The sequence below is a fragment of the Schistocerca piceifrons genome, chromosome 1, assembly GCF_021461385.2.
Source record: "Schistocerca piceifrons isolate TAMUIC-IGC-003096 chromosome 1, iqSchPice1.1, whole genome shotgun sequence".
NCBI classification, from domain to species: domain Eukaryota; kingdom Metazoa; phylum Arthropoda; class Insecta; order Orthoptera; family Acrididae; genus Schistocerca; species Schistocerca piceifrons.
The window spans coordinates 95,443,158-95,466,071 of NC_060138.1; the positions used below are offsets into that span (position 1 = coordinate 95,443,158).

At 50.0% G+C, this 22,914-nt stretch overlaps 1 protein-coding gene and 1 non-coding gene across 2 annotated transcripts; both read left to right on the plus strand.

Annotated features, from left to right (window-relative positions):
• The first annotated feature begins 1,810 nt into the window (after positions 1-1,810).
• Positions 1,811-21,366, plus strand: LOC124782019 (microtubule-associated protein 1S-like). Its single transcript, XM_047253911.1, has 3 exons — positions 1,811-2,597; positions 14,209-14,691; positions 20,687-21,366. Exons 1-3 carry the CDS (start codon positions 1,811-1,813, stop codon positions 21,364-21,366), a joined length of 1,950 nt encoding a protein of 649 aa, XP_047109867.1.
• Trnar-ccu lies at positions 19,380-19,452 on the plus strand. Its single transcript has one exon. It is a non-coding gene; the product is annotated as a tRNA-Arg (tRNA).
• Positions 21,367-22,914: the final 1,548 nt, after the last annotated feature.

The window sequence follows — 22,914 nt, forward strand, 5'->3', positions numbered from 1 at the left end:
CGTCAGTCATGTGTTTTTAGATCGTGTTTTAGGTACAATAGGTTTTAACGCTTCATCACGTGGTGTTCTTGGCAATTTGTATAGGGGAATAACAGCTCGGGTGTCAGTCAATGGGCAGCTGACGCCGCCCATTGCTATCCGCCGCGGAGTGCCTCAGGGTAGTCCGCTCTCTATGTCTTTATTCGTTTTGTCCCTGGAACCGCTGCTTCGGACTATTGCTCTCAAGCTCCAGGGTATGTCCCTCTCTCGTGGGAAGCTCTCGGTTAAGGCATATGCCGATGATGTCGTTGTTCTCCTCCGTCAACGAGATGATATCCCGTTGTTGAAAGGGGCAGTTGATGCATACTGTCGTAATAATAAAAAAAGTTAAAAAAAAAAAAAAAAAAAATGGATAAGGCATCGGTCTCCTAAACCGGGGATTGTGGGTTCGAGTCCCACCAGAGGTACACGTTTTACTCACTGGGGAAAAATCACTCTCACCACATACAGCTGTAATAGTTGAGAAAGCTGGCATTTCTGAGTGCTTACAGGTATCACAGGTATGACGTCGATATGAAAATACGCACTTACTGACAACCAGAAACGAAACGACGGCCATTATCAATCGACCTATTAGCTGCGGAAGTGTTTCAAAGCTTGATGGCGCTGTGAAAGGAAACGCTATTTTAAAATTACTTGTTGGTAAACGGTATGACCCATATGAATAGTCACTTACCTGTCTTGTGTGCAGGACTTAGAGTTCAGAAAGGGAATAGCCTAAGACGGCAGGTATAAGAATTGCCTGCAGAAAGTAGGTGCCTGGACTTCGATACGTCTGAGTACGTACAGGCACACAGGAAAGGCTCATGCGACGTCCTGACACTCTGCAGACGTAGAGTAGCGCATCAGGAAGGGTACACTTGGCAAGTGTTGATTTGAGCAAGCACACCGCCAGTTAAACGGCAGTCAGCCTCTGTGGCCGAATGGATAGTCGCGCTTGCGACACCGTGCTGGTCGGACGTGTCAGTGCTCCGCTCCACCGCGTGTTCACAAGGCGTGTTTTGAACTCATATTTCTGTTTTGCAAGTGTTGTGTTATTCTGCAGTTTATATCGTTTTTCATTTGTATTTTTGTTGCGGTCTTATTGTAGCGGGTTAACCGCTCGCTATCTGCTGCAATGTCCAGGTTATTTCCGCGAAAGTGTACACTCCGTTTTGATTTCGACAAGTCCACCCGATCTGTGCAACCGAGTTCACTGGAGATACATGACTGGATCGTTGATGTTATTGGAATTACATCTGACCAAGTGCACACCGCCTATTATGATACCGAGCAGTATTGTTTCTTTGTTAAATTACTGAATCCTGTATTACTGGAGAAGATCATGACGAAGCACGGAGGAAGTGCTATTTTGCGACACCGGGACGACTCTGTAAGTACAGTGCTCATTTCCAATGCCGATGTAGACTACACGAACGTGCGTATTTTTAACTTACCCCCTGAAGTAGAAAACTGTTATCTAGAGGAGGTACTGTCTAAATTCGGTGACGTTAAACAGATTCGACATGAACGGTGGTCAAGTCAACATAGGTTGCAATGTTACAGTGGCGTTCGATCTGTAGAAATGCATGTCAAGCAGAATATTCCATCCCATATACTTGTTTGTGACTATAAGGCTCACGTTACTTACATTGGCCAAATACCGACCTGTCATATCTGTAATGAGAGTGGTCACTTGCGTCAAGACTGCCCCAGGCGCATGTTTGTGTTAAAGAATTCCCTCCAGCAGCGTAAATGGCTTACTTTGGCGGATGTAGTGGCAGCCAAGCCGATGACAGAGATTGGGCTCCCTAGTTCTGAAATGCATTCGGAACAGCAACAAGAAATTCGTTCTGATGAGTTTCCGGTTCTGGTTCGGAGAGACAAAGGTGCGTTGCCCCCTGCAAAACTCGATGCCGCGACCAATAAGAGGCGCAGAACTTGTGACAGCAGTGGCTCTGATACCGACGCCTCTAGTGCGCATGAGACCGCGAAAAAGGACGATCGGGAATCCGGCTCGGAAGCGAAAGCTCCGATCGGTGAGGCTATTGTGGACGCTTCTCCTCCCACAATTTCAAGTGCCGATACTTCCGCGGAAGTTAAGCAGTTGCCGCTGGCTAGTGCCTTAGAACTTCCGCGACAGCCAACTCCGGCCGACCAACCTGTACGTGTGGCTCACATTCCTGCAGGAAGTACACAAACAGAGGCCTGTGATGGTGGTATACAAACACCTCTGAGCGCCGACGGTACACATCACGTGGCAGCCGCTTCGGTTCAGGACTCACAAGAAGGGGAATGTCAACAACTCCAGGAAATAATACAAACACAGCTGTCCGGATCTGTCGGTGACAACAAACCGTTGCGGGCAGAGAATGTTGCCAAACAGGCTGATAGTGCGAGTGATAGTTCAGCTGCTCGCTCGCCGGCGGTGTCGCCGCGTGCCATCCCTTCGAGGAATGTGCCGGGAGAGCAGCTTGACATCACCCACGACCCTCCCACGCCGCCGGCTGCGGAGGTGCTCCACAGTGTCCGCCCCAGGATCCGAGTGCAACCTAATGTAAATGCTGTGCGTAAAATGAGTAAGAACAAAGACGCAAGAATACAACTCAGTGACGTCACAGACACGAATTTCCCGGCCACAAATATGGAATGGCATGAAGATGTTGCCCTTTAAAGATATTTGCTCCTTCCGCCTCTCCAACGTACTGTCATTATGTCGCAAGCCTATACGATCACGACATTAAATATTAATAAAATCCGGTCGGAGGTGAAACTGAGTGCCTTAAAACAATATCTCTATGAGTCGGGCACAGATATCGCTCTTTTGCAGGAGGTGGCCATGCCACACTTAACTCTTCCTGGTTTTGTTGCTATTACAAATTTTTCCCCCGACTCGAACGTGGGGACTGCCATCTTACTTAGAGAAGGCATTCCCGTCACTCAGGTTGACAAGTTAGATTCCGGTAGAGGTGTGGGTGTCACCGTTTTTGGCGTCACCATCATTAACTTGTACGCGCCTTCTGGCAGTACCTATAGAGCGGAACGAGCAAACTTTTTTAAGGAACAAATCATCTATTTGTTACGGAAAAATCCCGAACGTGTTATCATTGGAGGTGATTTTAATTGTGTTTTATCCCAGAAAGATCAGTCCCCGAATTTTAATTATTCGCCTGAATTAAAGCGTCTCGTGACCGACCTCAAACTGAAAGACGCGTGGGAAATTAGGTACCCGACCTTGGTACGATTCACACACATCGTCGCGAATTCCTGCAGCAGAATTGACAGGATTTATGTTTCCGACGTTTTAGAGAATGTCTTGTTACAAATTGAAACAATACCCTCCAGCTTCTCTGATCACAGTGGTGTCGTTGCGTGCCTGAATTTGCTGCCACAACCAACGCGTTGGTATAAAAATCAATGGAACTTGAACGTCTCCTTATTAACGGATGCTGACCTAGAGGCGACGGTGCGACGCGCTTGGGAGCAGTGCTTGCGCACTACCACAAACTTTCGTAGCACCATAGCGTGGTGGACTCAGCATGCAAAACCCAAACTGCGAAAAGTTGTTATATTCTTCGGTATTGAAAGAGCAGCCGCGATAAAGAAGACGATGGAGTTCTACTACACTGTCTTACGCGACCTCTGTGATACAGCCGACGCCGCGAACACCAGAATAGACGACATTCGAAAAGTAAAGGCGAAATTAATCAATCTTAAAAGGATGCAACTGGAAGGTCTTAAGATCAAATCTAAAGTGAAGTCGGTCAGGGACGATGAAACAGCCGCTCTATACCACCTTGTCAAACATGCTAAGAACAGAAGGAGGACTTTTATTGAGGCCCTGAAACTCGGTGATGGCACGACTGTCGACACCCAGCGAGAGATTATCAAGGCACTACACGACTATTTTGTTGACACCTACACGTCAGCGGCTACTCATGACGACTGCTATGACGAACTGTTTAGTGCCATTTCCTCTACTATAACTAGAGAAGACAATGACACCATTTCTTTGGAATTTAGTAATAAAGATGTTTTGGAGATTGTCTGCCACTCGCCGATCAGGAAGTCCCCTGGTCCTGACGGATTACCCATTGAATTTTACAGGAGGTATTGGCACATCATCGGGGACAAAATCACCCAATTAGTGAACGAAGTTTTTCAAGGGAAGCCTATACCACTTGCCTTTAAGGAATGCACAATTGTGCTTATCCCTAAAAGCAGAGGTACCAAAAATATCGCCAACTTCCGCCCCATTTCACTGTTAAACTCCGATTATAAAATAGTCGCCCGTGCAATCAACACGCGAATGATGCCCCTCACTGCAAAATTCATTGGACGTCAGCAGACATGTGCCTTCGGGAGAACTGTATTGCAAACGGCAGCTTTTTATCGGGATATCATTGCGTTAACGAACGCCAGTAACGTGAAGTGTGGGCTGATCTTTCTGGACTTTTTTAAAGCCTTTGACCTCGTCGCTCACGAGTACCTCCTTGAAACCATGAAAAGATTCGGTTTCTTGCAGAACGCGATTGACATGATTACAAACATGGCACTGGGGATCAACGCAAGACTTTCTGTCAACTCGCAACTAACCCAACCGATTCAAATCAACAGAGGGATTCCACAAGGCAGCCCTTTGTCCATGTTACTTTTTGTTCTTTCACTCGAACCTCTGTTACTCCAACTGCAGGCGAAACTCACAGGGCTAACACTTTCAGGAGAAAAAACTGTCGTAGGCGCCTATGCCGACGATGTGGGTGTGGTTGTCCGTAATGAGAATGATATCACCACTATAGCGGCTCACCTCCAGCAATACTGTTTGGCGTCGGGGGCTAAATTGAATGACAAGAAAAGTAAATTTATTAACCTCTGCGGCCTCCAGCATTTGCGAGTTGGCTACGCTCAGGAAGTCAGCGTCCACAAGGCTCTCGGCATCATATTGACGGCGTCCTCTTTAAAGATGGCGGCGGCAAACTGGAGGGAAATAGTGCGTAAACTTAACGGTGCTCTCATTGACAATTCCCACAGAAGCCTCAATCAATTTGATCGGATTCATCTGGTCAACTCCTGTATTTTATCCAAAGCCTTCTACACGGCGCAGCTCCTGCCACTGCCTGCAGTCATTGCTAAGCAAATTATGTCGAAGGTGACCAATTTTATTTGGAGAGGGGAAATTTTTCGCGTGTCTGCCAAAACTGCGACACTCCACCCCCAGAATGGAGGGATGGGATTAGTAGATATCAAGGTGAAAGCGATGGCTCTCTATGTTACAAGGACGACCGCTATAATTAACAATGATCCTTCCGGCATTACAGCGCAATTATTCACTGCCGTCAGGCCGCAAAGTCTTGACCCACCGCTGAATATTCAGCCCATCAGTTATCGGCTACAACATATCAGAGATTATTACCTTTCACGGAGCTACATCGGTAAAGAGGTCATAAACTCTCAACGTTTAACTGCACAAGCCATAATAGCGGACTGGAGACAACACGAAGGAACGAATCCTTTGGCAACGAAGCTCGGTGGCATGAACTGGGATATTGTATGGCGCAATGTCAGTTCCCGTGTCCTCAGTTCCGATGCTCGCACTGCCTGGTACAAAGCCATCAATGATGTCGTTAGCACGAACGAGAGGTTACATAAAATCGGGCTCAGTGACACCCCTCTCTGTCGTCGCTGCCAACTGACGGATACAGTTATCCACCGTTACACCTGCGGGGACCGTCTCCAGAACTGGGTTTGGCTTCGACACAAAATAGCTCTTATTACCAGGACTACAACCGCCAATGTTTCGTCAGCACTACTGTCTCGTCCTGATGTGCATTTTTATCCGCAGACGAAAAGCAATGCAGTTTTGTGGTTGCTGGGTACCTATTCCAGCTACGTCTTTAATAATTTTGGCGGTGACAATTATTTGGAATTCAAGATGTTTATGGATATCGAATTCGCCAAAACATGTACGTACCCGAATCATGGGAAACTCTTCGGCAATATGCTTAAAATAGCGTTTCATCGCATGGGTATCGGATAGGTCAACTGAGTGTGAAGGGGTGAGGCCGGGCCGCGGGACACCAGTGGTGCCGCGACGAGGCCCCACTGCTTCTGTCTAGCGTCCGGACTCCCCCTCACACTGCGGCTTTCACTGACTCGCTGGACACTGGCTACAGGAACTTTCATTGAGTGAGATACGAAGCTGTGTTTATGTTACGTTTATTCTTCGAGCAGCACTTCTACTATGCCCAAGGGCGAAGTCTTTTCGTTGTCTTTTTCACCATTCCAATTTATTTTCATAGAAGGTTACGGGTTTCGTTTAAAAAAAAAAAAAAAAGTGGCGCAATTGGTTGGCGCACGGTCCTTATAAGGCAGTAGCCGTGAGCAATGCCGGGGTTGTGAGTTCGAGCCTCACATGGGGCATACTTTTACCAATTGTTCCTTTTTTTATGTGCTCTCCTTGTGTCTTTAAATTTGCTTTTTTTTTACTGCTGTGTGGAAATGACCGAGGTGGTCAATCGGCGTTTTCAGTTTCAAGTTGGTTGATGTGGTGCATTCCAGGTACGGCTTTCCATGACGCACGGGTCGAATTACTTTAAATTTGAAGTTAAGGTTCTTGTTTTTACTAGTTTTTCTAGGGATGTTTTTTCTTTTTTCTCTTTTCCCTTTTTTTTCCCCCGTATGTGTGCTGTTCGCTGCATACCAATACATACCGTTGCATTACTTTGGAGGAATCTATTCATTTTTCATTTCGCATGTATGTTTCCACGTATTGGACCATCCGGAGGAACTACTTGCTCTTACGCAGGAATATCTGGATCAACGGGGGAACACCCACGTTCATTGTCATCGGGGGAGCTACATCAACTAATTGTACACCCACAGAAGCTCGCCAATGACGGCAATTATGGAGAGCGCAAGGCCGGGCTATAAGGGGAGTTGGGAGGCCCGTATAATAATAATAATAAAAAAAAAAAAAAAAAAAAAAAAAAAAAAAAAAAAGTGGTTACGGCGTTAAATAAAAAAAAATGGATAAGGCATCGGTCTCCTAAACCGGGGATTGTGGGTTCGAGTCCCACCAGAGGTACACGTTTTACTCACTGGGGAAAAATCACTCTCACCACATACAGCTGTAATAGTTGAGAAAGCTGGCATTTCTGAGTGCTTACAGGTATGACGTCGATATGAAAATACGCACTTACTGACAACCAGAAACGAAACGACGGCCATTATCAATCGACCTATTAGCTGTGGAAGTGTTTCAAAGCTTGATGGCGCTGTGAAAGGAAACGCTATTTTAAAATTACTTGTTGGTAAACGGTATGACCCATATGAATAATCACTTACCTGTCTTGTGTGCAGGACTTAGAGTTCAGAAAGGGAATAGCCTAAGACGGCAGGTATAAGAATTGCCTGCAGAAAGTAGGTGCCTGGACTTCGATACGTCTGAGTACGTACAGGCACACAGGAAAGGCTCATGCGACGTCCTGACACTCTGCAGACGTAGAGTAGCGCATCAGGAAGGGTACACTTGGCAAGTGTTGATTTGAGCAAGCACACCGCCAGTTAAACGGCAGTCAGCCTCTGTGGCCTAATGGACATCAGTTCCGCTTTAGACGCCGTGCAGTGTGGACGTGCCTAGTCTTCCGCTCCGCCGTAGCGTTCCGTATAGTGGACTATCGTTTTTGTTTACGTGTTGTGTTGCAACTTCTGTGAGTGTTTCTCCGTCGTTGTTTCGTACCTTGTGTTACTTTCTGTCCTTATTGCAGTGTTTTTTGTGTAGCGGTTTCGACCGCATATTTTGAAAATGTCGTCCCAGGTTATTCCTCGTCAGGCTACAGTTAGTTTTGCTTTTGACAAGTCAACCCGCCATGTGCAACCTAGTTCTCTTGAGATTCATGATTGGTTGGTAGATACCTTTGGTGTTCATTCGGATCAGGTGCACACTGCTTATTTTGATACCGAACTGTATGTTTTCTTTGTTAAGTTTATGGACCCACTTCAGGTTGATAAAATTCTTTCTAAATATGGTCATCAAGTTCTCTTTCGGCATCGGGATGATTCTGTAAGTACCGTGCTGCTTTCCAATGCTTCCATCACGTATACCAATGTTCGTGTTTACAACCTTCCACCGGAGGTGGATAATGTCTATCTTAAGGAGGGTCTACAGAAGTATGGTGATGTAAAGAGCATTCGCCTTGAACGCTGGTCAAGCCAACATCGCCTGCAATGTTACAGTGGTATTCGTTCAGTCGAAATGCACGTTAAGCAGAATATTCCATCTCACCTGCAGATCGGTGGATATCGTGTCCATGTAACATATAGTGGTCAGGTGGGCACCTGTTTTTTGTGCAATGAAAGTGGTCACGTGCGTACCGACTGTCCGCGGAGAGTTTTTGTTTTAAAAAATTCTCTCGAACAGCGTCGCAAGTTAACGGTCGCTGACCTCGTTGCAGGTGGTTCTGCTCTTGGTGTAGCACAGTCCAGTGGTAGTAGCGCCCCTCCACAGGTTTTGCGCACCCCTGATACAGAATTTCCTCCTTTGCGTGCTAAATCTGATGTTGTTCCGTCTGTCCCTCAGGTGGGTGTGCCACTTTTGAATAATAAGAGGCGTCGCCCACACGATGGAAATAGTACGGATGAGGATCTCCCTGAGATGCCCCAGTCCGAGCGACCGGCATCCTCCGAGCCACTGTGTACTGTAGCTGCTCCCTGCCCTCCTGAGGTAGCGGTTCCGGTGGCGGCTGCTGGCGCCCCTCCGGCCTCCGACGCAGCTTCTCTCGAGTCGGGTCGTCGGTCGGGCCTGTTGGCGCCGTCTTCCGAACCGACTTCGATGTCACAACAAGTGGAGCCGCGACAACTTCCTGCTTCGCTGCCCCATACCTCTGCCAGCGGAGCTGCTCCGCTTCCTTCCAACTCTGCGGCCTCGGACCTTCCTGCTCACGTTTCGCCTCCGTGCAGTCCATGTTTGCCGGAAGCTAGTGCAGGTGTTGACCATTCCGTTTTGTCGGATGTTTCCCCCGCGACCCCGGATCCCGCATGTGGACCGGCGCGGGTGGTGTCGGATACAGAACTTGACCCTCCTACGTCACCGGCGGCTGAAGTTTCCTTGCCCGTCAGCCGACGCAAGTTACGCGTTCAGCCGAACGTTAATGCTGTTCGTAAAAAACCGAAACGTAAGGGATCCGCGGAACGGGGTAGCAGTCCCCCTCCCTCGGATGCCTCTGTCACCCCTGCTATGGACTGTGACGCTGGTGCGTCGGTGTAGGTGATTTGTTTTCTCGCTTTTCTCTCTATGGTTCAAGCATACACCTTTCTTACCTTAAATGTTAACCGTATTGAGTCCGACGTTCGCATTGCCTCTTTGCGGCAGTTTATTTACGACGCCTGTGCGGACGTAGTGTTTTTGCAGGAAGTGTTGTTTTCTGATCTCTCTCTACCTGGATTTCAAACTGTTTTTAATGTCGCGCCGGAATATTCAACAGGAACTGCTCTTTTCTTTCGAGAGGGCATTCCTATTACTGACATTGAATTCCTTGACTCTGGCCGTGGGATTGGTTGTCGTCTTTTTGATCTCCGCCTCGTTGTTTTGTATGCCCCCTCTGGTTCGGGTCACACTGTGGCTCGATCGCGCTTTTATAAAGAAGAGCTTATTTATCTTTTGCGCCAGAGTCCTCGGAGTCTCCTGCTCGGAGGCGATTTTAATTGTGTTTTACGCCCTGCAGACCAGTCCCCCAATTTTAATTATTGCCGTGATTTACATGACTTAGTTCGTACGATGCATCTGAGTGATGTTTGGGAACACAAATATCCAACCCTGGTGAAATATACGTTTTTTACCGCGTCCTCATGCAGTAGACTCGACAGATTCTATTTATCTGATTTTTTATGTGATAAAATTCTTTCTGTCGATGTTATTCCTACTAGTTTTTCTGACCATTGTGCTTTTACTGCAACTGCAAATCTTAGTCGCCAACCTGCAAAACTTTATCGTTCCCAGTGGATGTTAAATGTTTCCCACCTTGCCGACAGTGCTATGGATGATGTTATAAGTGGCGTGTGGGAGCGATGTCTTCGCTCTGTCCCGCGATACCCCTCCTTGCTGGTTTGGTGGACTGCGTTTGCCAAGCCCAAGATTCGTCAGACTTTGATTTTCTACTGTGCTGCTAGGACGCGTGATTTTAAGAACACGTATGAATATTACTACTCTGTCCTGCGTGAACTATATGACGCGGCGGGTACCTCTCCACTGCGGATCCATGATGTTCGTCGTATTAAAGCCAAGCTCTTGAGCCTTAAACGACGACTGATGGATGGTCTGCGAGTTAAGTCGAAACCTCACTCTCTTGTTGAAGGTGAACTGACATCCTTGTACCACCTGCTACGGCATCAGAATCGTCGTCGTCGCTCCTTGATCTCTTCTCTTACGGTGGATGATGGGCGACAGCTTATTGCACAGGAGGAAATGGTTCGTGCTCTTCATCAGTATTACACTAGTCTATATTCTGCCGATGATTCTGGTGAGTCTCTTTCGGATGATGTCTTTGGGGATCTAACTGCGACGATCGCGCCTGACGCGAACGGCGAATTTCTCCGGGAGTTCCAGGTAGATGATGTTTTCGATTTTATTGCTCGCTCTCCGTCCAGTAAATCGCCGGGTCCAGACGGCCTGCCTAAAGAATTTTATCTCCGTTTTTGGCCTCTTTTGGGTGGCATTTTTACGCAGATTTTAAATGAGATTGTCAGGGGGATGGATGTGCCTGCCGATTTTAAAGTAGGGAAAATTGTTTTAATCCCGAAGTCCTCTGGTCGTTTATCTGCTGCCAATCTTCGTCCGCTCACATTGCTGAATTTTGACTATAAGACAGCTGCTAGAGCGCTCAATAGCCGGTTGTCTTCTCTGCTTCGGGGTGTGATTGGTGCACATCAATGTTGTTTTCATGATAGATCTATTCTGACACCAGTAGCCGAATATCGGGATGTTGTCTCGGTTGCGGCGGTTACAAACGTACATTGTGCCTTTGCCTTCCTTGATTTTTATAAGGCTTTTGATCACGTCAGTCATGTGTTTTTAGATCGTGTTTTAGGTACAATAGGTTTTAACGCTTCATCACGTGGTGTTCTTGGCAATTTGTATAGGGGAATAACAGCTCGGGTGTCAGTCAATGGGCAGCTGACGCCGCCCATTGCTATCCGCCGCGGAGTGCCTCAGGGTAGTCCGCTCTCTATGTCTTTATTCGTATTGTCCCTGGAACCGCTGCTTCGGACTATTGCTCTCAAGCTTCAGGGTATGTCCCTCTCTGGTGGGAAGCTCTCTGTTAAGGCATATGCGGATGATGTCGTTGTTCTCCTCCGTCAACGTGATGATATCCCGTTGCTGAAAGGGGCGGTTGATGCATACTGTCGTGTCTCTGGAGCGCGTCTCAATCAGGGTAAATGTAAGTTCCTTGATATTCGAGGATTTCGCGATGCTGACGTCCCTTGGGCCACTTTTGTCGATCGCCATACGTCCTTGGGGATTATCATTGATCGATGTCCTCTAAAAATGGCGGCTCTCAATTGGAAATCTGTCACCGAGAAGATACAGGGGGCTCTGATGGTCCATGAGCAGCGCTCTGCTACCATTTTGCAAAAAGTCAGAATTTTAGACACCTACGTTCTATGTAAAGCTTATTATGTTGCTCAGCTGTTCCCACTTCCCATGATGGTGGCGAAAAGGTTGCGCCAATTGTCTAGCAGGTTTATATGGAAGGGCCATCTATTCAAGTTACGTTACGAGGTAATGACGAAACCGCGTCTCTCCGGAGGCTTGGGCCTCTCTGACATTACTCGCAAGGCGTCTGCTTTGTACGTCCGCCGAACGACTCTAATTGTTACGCAAGAAGTGACTTCAATTACATCCAGGCTTTTTACTGTTGTGCGTCCGGCGAGCCTTGCTCCACCTGTCGATGTCGGACGCCTAAATTTTAAGTTGAAACACATTCGGGAATTTTACATTGCGGTGAGTTACCTCGGTGACGTCTTCTTGCGGCGACCGGTGCCAACGACCAAGGGCTTGATTGCCCGCTGGGAGGGGCTGGCCGGTCCCAATCCAATAGAACTGGCGTCTCCATCTGTGTCCTGGAGGAACGTCTGGAAGAACGTTAGTCTGCCGATCCACTCTATGGCCGTGGCGTCCACGTGGTATAGGGTAATAAATAATTTGGTTCCCACCAATGTACGACTGCACCGTATTGGTCTTTCTGACACGGACACCTGTACTCGGTGTGGTCTCCTGGATACCCTTGAACATCGATTCACCTGCTGTGGGCACCTTGCAAATTGGCGTTGGCTCAGGAAACAACTTGCTTTTGTCACTAGGTCTGCTGAAGCCGCTTATACTATTGACATCATCGTCCGGCCCGATTCTTCCTTTTTTTCCGCGGACGAAGCTCCATACCGTCATGTGGTTGATTGGCCATTTCGTACATTTTGTCAACAGTTGTCATGAAGAGGATGGACACCTAGCGTTTCGGCAGTACATGCTTACTGCTTGCGATTGCCAGGCCTCCGAGATGATTTTGCCAATATGCTTAGCCTGACATTTGAAAGAGAGGGTGTTGGCTAAGGTCACCTGTGTGAGCCATTTTCTTTTATACTGTTTCTGGATTTGCCGCCTTTATATATGTTTCTTCTCTACACCAGGACTGAAGTTTTCGTGTTTTAATCTTTATTTCAGTCAGCAGTCTACATTATATAGTCATGTTTTAGGATTTTAATTTCAGTACTGTAAAAAAAAAAAAAAAAAAAAAAAAAAAAAATGTTGGGAGAGCGTTAGAATGAAGATCTAAAGGTCCCTGGTTCGATCCCGGGTTTCGGCAGGTATAAAAAAAAAAAAAAAAAAAAAAAAAAAAAAAAAAAATGGATAAGGCATCGGTCTCCTAAACCGGGGATTGTGGGTTCGAGTCCCACCAGAGGTACACGTTTTACTCACTGGGGAAAAATCACTCTCACCACATACAGCTGTAATAGTTGAGAAAGCTGGCATTTCTGAGTGCTTACAGGTATCATAGGTATGACGTCGATATGAAAATACGCACTTACTGACAACCAGAAACGAAACGACGGCCATTATCAATCGACCTATTAGCTGCGGAAGTGTTTCAAAGCTTGATGGCGCTGTGAAAGGAAACGCTATTTTAAAATTACTTGTTGGTAAACGGTATGACCCATATGAATAGTCACTTACCTGTCTTGTGTGCAGGACTTAGAGTTCAGAAAGGGAATAGCCTAAGACGGCAGGTATAAGAATTGCCTGCAGAAAGTAGGTGCCTGGACTTCGATACGTCTGAGTACGTACAGGCACACAGGAAAGGCTCATGCGACGTCCTGACACTCTGCAGACGTAGAGTAGCGCATCAGGAAGGGTACACTTGGCAAGTGTTGATTTGAGCAAGCACACCGCCAGTTAAACGGCAGTCAGCCTCTGTGGCCTAATGGTAGTCTGCCTTCGGCAGGGCAACAGAGCGGACGCGTACGTGTTGACTTCGTGCGGCGCGCGAGCTCGCCTTGTTTACTTTCCGACGGCCGTTGCTTAAGTGCCGGCTTACCTTGTACGATCCATGGCGAACCGTTACCGTAAATCAACACTCCGATTTACTTTCTGCAACGATTATGCCCGACCCAAAGCACTTGAGGTGGAGCGTTTTCTGCGAGAGGACGTGAAGATCCCGGCGACCGATATTATAGGCATACATTTGTCCATCGTGAGCAGCACGGTCTATGTGAAAATCATTAACGACGCGGCGTGCGAACGCATACTACGTGAGACCAAACAGGGGCTCCGCTTCTGTCACGCTGATGGCAATGTGGGAGAGGTAACCGTCGACCACGCAGGCTTAGGTATGCGAACGATACGCATTTTCGAATTGCCATTCGAACTTCCAGCTGAGGAAGTCGTCGCGGCACTACGCCCATACGGCACAGTCCACGGCCACACTGCGGAGAAGTGGACACAGTTTCGGACGTATCCTGTCCTAAACGGGGTCCGACAGGTCACCATAGATCTCCGAAGCCACGTCCCGTCCTACTTACAGATCGGCGGATGCCGTGCCATAATTATATACGATGGCCAGCCTCGGACCTGTTCCGGGTGCGGCAAAGAAGGCCACCTTAGATCCGAATGCCTACAACGGCGTATTACTCAACTTCCAGCTGTCGAAAAACCACCCACGTCGCAACCTACAGTGCTACCGGTGACCTATGCCGCTGCTCTGGCTTCTCCTACCACTTTGCAACGTCGCCCGGTCACCACAAACGACGCCACCAACGAGCCCGACCAGACACTGACGGAGAGCGCCTCGGACGACCCGCCGCCTCGGCCGGCCATTGACGCCGCTCCGAAGATGCCGACGCAACCAGACGCTGACCCTGATCTCGGAAACACGATGGAGATCGACTCGCTCATCGTTCCTACAGCGGCCTTTCTGCCAGAACGACGTGACTCCCTTCCGTCGTCGGACACGGAGGGTCGCACAAGGAAACAACGTTCCCCGAAACGTCGCAAGCGAAGACGTCGCACCGTTTCCGGCCAAGAGGAGACGTTACAAGTCGAGGAGGACGTACCCGTCGACCAGCACGAAGCCTCAGAACCCGCTACTGCTGACGAAGACGTCATGAGCGCGGAGACATCTATCGGTGTGCCTGCGCCCCGTGCTGACGCTGAACTAAATCATGAACGTCTCACAGGCGACACGACACCACGCACAATTACAACATCTTCTGAAGACAAAATGGACGATACACCAGTTTCCGCTTCCACGGCGTGGCACGAGGAGGAGGTCACGGAGCAGGAGCCGTTACGGGACCCTGCGCCGTCACGGCCGCACCACTAATAATACTCTCCCCAGACTCCCCTGCGGCCCAGCGGGATAACGTTCCGCTGCGACGCCCACACCCTTGCGCGGACGGCGGAGTGGACCAGCCACCAGCAATCCGACACCAGGCCTACCGGATAGCAACCATCAACACCAACAACATCCGTTCCAGGGTGAAAATCCGCCTTATGCAGGAGATGTTCTGGGCTTCGGATATTGATTTCGCCCTTCGGCAGGAAGTTCACTTGGCTAGTCTCCCGGATATTAATGGCTATACCGCCCACGCCTCCGCGAGTGATCCTATGGGCCGCGGGGTGGCCATCTACGTCCGCCACGGGATTTCTGTGACCGATGTCGCCTTCCTTCCATCAGCTCGGGGCATGGCACTCACTGCCATGGGGACACGCATCATTAATGTCTACGCTCCCTCAGGCACCGAACGACGGCATGAAAGAGCCCAGTTTTATTCCGAGGAAATCGCTCCCCTGTTTTTAGGGCGTTATGACCATTGCCTACTAGGAGGTGACTTTAACAGCGTTCTGCATCCTAAAGATCAGATTCCCCACTATACTACATGCCAGGAGCTACGTATAGTGGTGCGAGACCTCCTGCTTCACGATACCTGGGAAGTACAACACGGCGACCTTTCTGGCCATACCTTTCTTACAAGTCATTCCGCAAGCTGACTAGACAGGATATATGTCTCACAAACTCTTAGATCTGCGATACGGGGCGCCGAGCGCTGGCCGCTGGCCTTTTCCGACCATTGCGCTTACATCTGTACGGTCCTCCTTCCGCCGCAATCAGTATGGCGCAGCCGTGCGCCATGGAAACTCAATACCTCACACTTGCATGACCAGGCGTGTCGCCAACAAGTCACTGACACGTGGACAGCCTGCGAACGACGCCTTCCCCGCTACCGCTCGACATTGACATGGTGGTTGGACTGCGCCAAGCCGGCGATCCGGAGGACACTGATGAGATACGGGAAGGACATGGCCGACTGGCATCGCACCACTGTTGACTTCTATTACGCGATTCTCCGAGATCTGGATGCTCAACCGCCTACCCCGGACAACCAGTTGGAACGGCAAAGAACTAAGGCGAAGATAATTGCGCTGGCACGCCGGAAATTGCAAGGGGTCGTGATACGGACGCGGCGCCACGATCACGCGGATTTAGAAATTCCATCCATGCATGATATAGTGTCCGACAACCGAAGGCGTCGTCGGCAGATCATCAGCACTTTGACAACGCCTCATGGAACGCAGGTGACCACTCAGAATGACATCGTCCGCGCATTCGTCGAGCACTACCGTCGTACTTATAGTGATGACGACTCTGAAACTGCAGCAGACGCCTCCATTTTGAATTACGTCACGCGCACCCTCCCCCACACGGAGGCGGATGCTTTGACAGTGGCGGTCACGCTAGACGAAGTCAACAACGCAATCGCCAAAGGTGCAGTCAACAGATCGCCCGGCATTGACGGCTTACCGATTGAGTTTTACCGTACCTTTCGGGACCTCATGGCCCCACGGTGGACGACTATGTATCAAGAACTGATAACATCTGACCAAGCAATCCCACCCGCCTTTGCTGAGGGCATCATTATACCAGTCCACAAACCAGCCCGTGGTTCGATGGTCACGAGTTACAGACCGCTCACCCTCCTCAATGCCGATTACAAGATTTTCGCGCGCTTACTGGCAATGCGGCTCCGAACTACACTCCCTCATATCCTCTCGCCAGAACAAACGACGCCTGGCGGACAGATTAACATACAGACTGCCACAGGGGAATGCCGCGACTTAATTGCGATAGCGGCGGCCTGCAGGCTCCGGGCAGCGGTCGTCGCTATAGACTTCGACAGCGCCTTCGATAAAGTGCGTCATCTTTTCCTGTTTTCGGTGGCAGCCCGAATGGGCATCCCCCCTCCGTTTCTCGACGTCATCCGGCGTCTTTACGACAGTGCCAGTTCACGTGTCCAAGTCAATGGACGTATAGCAGGGCCGGTACCTATCTGCCGTTCGATACGGCAGGGGTGCCCCCTCTCTACCCTCCTGTATGCTATTGCCCTTGAGCCCCTTATTGGGGGCTTGACGACCAAGCTTTCTGGCCTCACCCTACGCCAACACACTTTTCGCTGTCGGGCATATGCTGATGACCTCCTCCTCCTCATTCGCTCCGGCTCTGAGATTCGGGATGTCCTCGACTTGATTACCCGTTATGGGGCTGCCGCTGGCAGTGCCATGAATGTCGCCAAATCTTCTGCAATGCACATTGGACGAGGCCTCCAGGAGGGTGCAGTGGCACCACTGCCGCTTGTGCGGACTTTCCGGTACCTGGGCATTACCTTTACCCCCACGGTCACACGCACGGCGGCAACGAATTTCCGTCGCCTGTTACACGTCATCCGCAACGACGTCCGCCAGAACCTCTTGCGCCGCCAGGACACACTTCAAAGGGTTGCGTTTATTAATCTTTATGTGGCATCAAAATTGGTTCACATCGCGCAAGTTCTCCCTCTGCCAACTGCAATTGGGCGCAACCTTCAGGCGGCTTTTGGCTATTACCTCACGGCTGGTTCAATGTTTAAAGTCCGTTATGAGACACTTACCCTGCCCACACGGTATGGTGGCGTCGGGCTCGTCAATGTCCGTATGCGATCTGCAGCCTTGTACATGAGTACCATGAGAAAACAGTGGATGGGCCAGGGTACATCTCTAACACGCAGCTTGCTTGAGGTCCTCCTACCAGCTTCCACCTCACCACCAGTGTCTATCGGCCATATCGTGCCTCATTTGTCCCATCTTTCGACCTTTTTCGTCGACTACAGTTATATACATACCAGTCTCCCAGATACACGCCCACCTAGGACTAAGGATTTTTACAGCCTGTTGCTGCGCTGTGTTCCCCGGAATGTGATGGAGACCAAACACCCCTCCATCCAGTGGCCCATAGTATGGACTACCGTCCACCAGCCCTTCCTCCCTACGAACGTCCGGGCGCTGTGGTATCACATAGTCAACAGGAAATTTGCCACGAAGCAGCGCCTGCACAACATTGGCTTGTCAGAATCCCCTCTTTGTCTCCTTTGCCAGCAACTGGACACTGATGAACACCGTCTGACATGCGCCTCATCGCAAGATGTATGGCGCTTCGTGCAGCACATCATTGCCTGCTCTCTCCGGGTGCCACCAGACACAGTCGAGCCTCGAATGTTTCTATACCCGGAGGACCGACATTTTCCCGCCGCCAAATGTCATGCTATTACGTGGGTCAAAGGGTGGGCGGTCGCTTATCTCTTTAATGAGGGACCTAAATCCCGCCTCGACTTCTGGACCTATTTACGAACAGCCCATGCAGCTCTCGAAAACACGCCACGTTACCGAACATTATTTGCTAACTATCTTCGAGCGGTCCTTGTTAGACCTCCACTGAGTTGGGGGGTGCCTGGCACAGAGGGCACCCTCCCCTCCTCCCCCGGCGGTGTCTGAGTTTCAACCGCCTACGATCTATTCTACTTCTGACCTCCGCGGATGGGAGAGCGCGTCGCAGATTGCGCGGATTTTATTTTTTTTTGCTTTTCCTTTATCCTTTCTTTTTCTTTACCTAGAATTTATATTTCTTTTATCTTTCGCATATGTGTTTCCCATAATTTCATGCTATTAGTGAATATTACAAAAACACATGCAAATAAATAAATAACAACACCTTCCACTACTGTTGATTCCTGTTTCTCCCACTTCCCTAAGCACCACAGGCTCGGTGGTGGTGCGGGGGACACTGTGGCCAGGCCTCAGGTCTCGACCCCTGCCCACTTTGCCCCCCGAGCCCCCACCGGTCCACTATTATATTAAAATAAAATAAAAAAAAAAAATAAAAAAAAAAAGGGGTGGAAATTGCCCCGAAAGGAAAAAAAATAAAAAAAAATAAAAAAAAAAAATGGATAAGGCATCGGTCTCCTAAACCGGGGATTGTGGGTTCGAGTCCCACCAGAGGTACACGTTTTACTCACTGGGGAAAAATCACTCTCACCACATACAGCTGTAATAGTTGAGAAAGCTGGCATTTCTGAGTGCTTACAGGTATCACAGGTATGACGTCGATATGAAAATACGCACTTACTGACAACCAGAAACGAAACGACGGCCATTATCAATCGACCTATTAGCTGCGGAAGTGTTTCAAAGCTTGATGGCGCTGTGAAAGGAAACGCTATTTTAAAATTACTTGTTGGTAAACGGTATGACCCATATGAATAGTCACTTACCTGTCTTGTGTGCAGGACTTAGAGTTCACATAGGGAATAGCCTAAGACGGCAGGTATAAGAATTGCCTGCAGAAAGTAGGTGCCTGGACTTCGATACGTCTGAGTACGTACAGGCACACAGGAAAGGCTCATGCGACGTCCTGACACTCTGCAGACGTAGAGTAGCGCATCAGGAAGGGTACACTTGGCAAGTGTTGATTTGAGCAAGCACACCGCCAGTTAAACGGCAGTCAGCCTCTGTGGCCTAATGGATAAGGCATCGGTCTCCTAAACCGGGGATTGTGGGTTCGAGTCCCACCAGAGGTACACGTTTTACTCACTGGGGAAAAATCACTCTCACCACATACAGCTGTAATAGTTGAGAAAGCTGGCATTTCTGAGTGCTTACAGGTATCATAGGTATGACGTCGATATGAAAATACGCACTTACTGACAACCAGAAACGAAACGACGGCCATTATCAATCGACCTATTAGCTGCGGAAGTGTTTCAAAGCTTGATGGCGCTGTGAAAGGAAACGCTATTTTAAAATTACTTGTTGGTAAACGGTATGACCCATATGAATAGTCACTTACCTGTCTTGTGTGCAGGACTTAGAGTTCAGAAAGGGAATAGCCTAAGACGGCAGGTATAAGAATTGCCTGCAGAAAGTAGGTGCCTGGACTTCGATACGTCTGAGTACGTACAGGCACACAGGAAAGGCTCATGCGACGTCCTGACACTCTGCAGACGTAGAGTAGCGCATCAGGAAGGGTACACTTGGCAAGTGTTGATTTGAGCAAGCACACCGCCAGTTAAACGGCAGTCAGCCTCTGTGGCCTAAGGGTAGTCTGCCTTCGGCAGGGCAACAGAGCGGACGCGTACGTGTTGACTTCGTGCGGCGCGCGAGCTCGCCTTGTTTACTTTCCGACGGCCGTTGCTTAAGTGCCGGCTTACCTTGTACGATCCATGGCGAACCGTTACCGTAAATCAACACTCCGATTTACTTTCTGCAACGATTATGCCCGACCCAAAGCACTTGAGGTGGAGCGTTTTCTGCGAGAGGACGTGAAGATCCCGGCGACCGATATTATAGGCATACATTTGTCCATCGTGAGCAGCACGGTCTATGTGAAAATCATTAACGACGCGGCGTGCGAACGCATACTACGTGAGACCAAACAGGGGCTCCGCTTCTGTCACGCTGATGGCAATGTGGGAGAGGTAACCGTCGACCACGCAGGCTTAGGTATGCGAACGATACGCATTTTCGAATTGCCATTCGAACTTCCAGCTGAGGAAGTCGTCGCGGCACTACGCCCATACGGCACAGTCCACGGCCACACTGCGGAGAAGTGGACACAGTTTCGGACGTATCCTGTCCTAAACGGGGTCCGACAGGTCACCATAGATCTCCGAAGCCACGTCCCGTCCTACTTACAGATCGGCGGATGCCGTGCCATAATTATATACGATGGCCAGCCTCGGACCTGTTCCGGGTGCGGCAAAGAAGGCCACCTTAGATCCGAATGCCTACAACGGCGTATTACTCAACTTCCAGCTGTCGAAAAACCACCCACGTCGCAACCTACAGTGCTACCGGTGACCTATGCCGCTGCTCTGGCTTCTCCTACCACTTTGCAACGTCGCCCGGTCACCACAAACGACGCCACCAACGAGCCCGACCAGACACTGACGGAGAGCGCCTCGGACGACCCGCCGCCTCGGCCGGCCATTGACGCCGCTCCGAAGATGCCGACGCAACCAGACGCTGACCCTGATCTCGGAAACACGATGGAGATCGACTCGCTCATCGTTCCTACAGCGGCCTTTCTGCCAGAACGACGTGACTCCCTTCCGTCGTCGGACACGGAGGGTCGCACAAGGAAACAACGTTCCCCGAAACGTCGCAAGCGAAGACGTCGCACCGTTTCCGGCCAAGAGGAGACGTTACAAGTCGAGGAGGACGTACCCGTCGACCAGCACGAAGCCTCAGAACCCGCTACTGCTGACGAAGACGTCATGAGCGCGGAGACATCTATCGGTGTGCCTGCGCCCCGTGCTGACGCTGAACTAAATCATGAACGTCTCACAGGCGACACGACACCACGCACAATTACAACATCTTCTGAAGACAAAATGGACGATACACCAGTTTCCGCTTCCACGGCGTGGCACGAGGAGGAGGTCACGGAGCAGGAGCCGTTACGGGACCCTGCGCCGTCACGGCCGCACCACTAATAATACTCTCCCCAGACTCCCCTGCGGCCCAGCGGGATAACGTTCCGCTGCGACGCCCACACCCTTGCGCGGACGGCGGAGTGGACCAGCCACCAGCAATCCGACACCAGGCCTACCGGATAGCAACCATCAACACCAACAACATCCGTTCCAGGGTGAAAATCCGCCTTATGCAGGAGATGTTCTGGGCTTCGGATATTGATTTCGCCCTTCGGCAGGAAGTTCACTTGGCTAGTCTCCCGGATATTAATGGCTATACCGCCCACGCCTCCGCGAGTGATCCTATGGGCCGCGGGGTGGCCATCTACGTCCGCCACGGGATTTCTGTGACCGATGTCGCCTTCCTTCCATCAGCTCGGGGCATGGCACTCACTGCCATGGGGACACGCATCATTAATGTCTACGCTCCCTCAGGCACCGAACGACGGCATGAAAGAGCCCAGTTTTATTCCGAGGAAATCGCTCCCCTGTTTTTAGGGCGTTATGACCATTGCCTACTAGGAGGTGACTTTAACAGCGTTCTGCATCCTAAAGATCAGATTCCCCACTATACTACATGCCAGGAGCTACGTATAGTGGTGCGAGACCTCCTGCTTCACGATACCTGGGAAGTACAACACGGCGACCTTTCTGGCCATACCTTTCTTACAAGTCATTCCGCAAGCTGACTAGACAGGATATATGTCTCACAAACTCTTAGATCTGCGATACGGGGCGCCGAGCGCTGGCCGCTGGCCTTTTCCGACCATTGCGCTTACATCTGTACGGTCCTCCTTCCGCCGCAATCAGTATGGCGCAGCCGTGCGCCATGGAAACTCAATACCTCACACTTGCATGACCAGGCGTGTCGCCAACAAGTCACTGACACGTGGACAGCCTGCGAACGACGCCTTCCCCGCTACCGCTCGACATTGACATGGTGGTTGGACTGCGCCAAGCCGGCGATCCGGAGGACACTGATGAGATACGGGAAGGACATGGCCGACTGGCATCGCACCACTGTTGACTTCTATTACGCGATTCTCCGAGATCTGGATGCTCAACCGCCTACCCCGGACAACCAGTTGGAACGGCAAAGAACTAAGGCGAAGATAATTGCGCTGGCACGCCGGAAATTGCAAGGGGTCGTGATACGGACGCGGCGCCACGATCACGCGGATTTAGAAATTCCATCCATGCATGATATAGTGTCCGACAACCGAAGGCGTCGTCGGCAGATCATCAGCACTTTGACAACGCCTCATGGAACGCAGGTGACCACTCAGAATGACATCGTCCGCGCATTCGTCGAGCACTACCGTCGTACTTATAGTGATGACGACTCTGAAACTGCAGCAGACGCCTCCATTTTGAATTACGTCACGCGCACCCTCCCCCACACGGAGGCGGATGCTTTGACAGTGGCGGTCACGCTAGACGAAGTCAACAACGCAATCGCCAAAGGTGCAGTCAACAGATCGCCCGGCATTGACGGCTTACCGATTGAGTTTTACCGTACCTTTCGGGACCTCATGGCCCCACGGTGGACGACTATGTATCAAGAACTGA

Coding starts and splice junctions, on each gene's coding strand:
- LOC124782019 (XM_047253911.1), top strand. CDS start 1,811: ATGACAGAGATTGGGCTCCCTAGTTCTGAAATGCATTCGGAACAGCAA. Junction 2,598..14,208: donor AAATGCTGTGCGTAAAATGA/GTAAGAACAAAG, acceptor CTCAACTTCCAG/CTGTCGAAAAACCACCCACG. Junction 14,692..20,686: donor GAGCGCGGAGACATCTATCG/GTGTGCCTGCGC, acceptor CTCAACTTCCAG/CTGTCGAAAAACCACCCACG.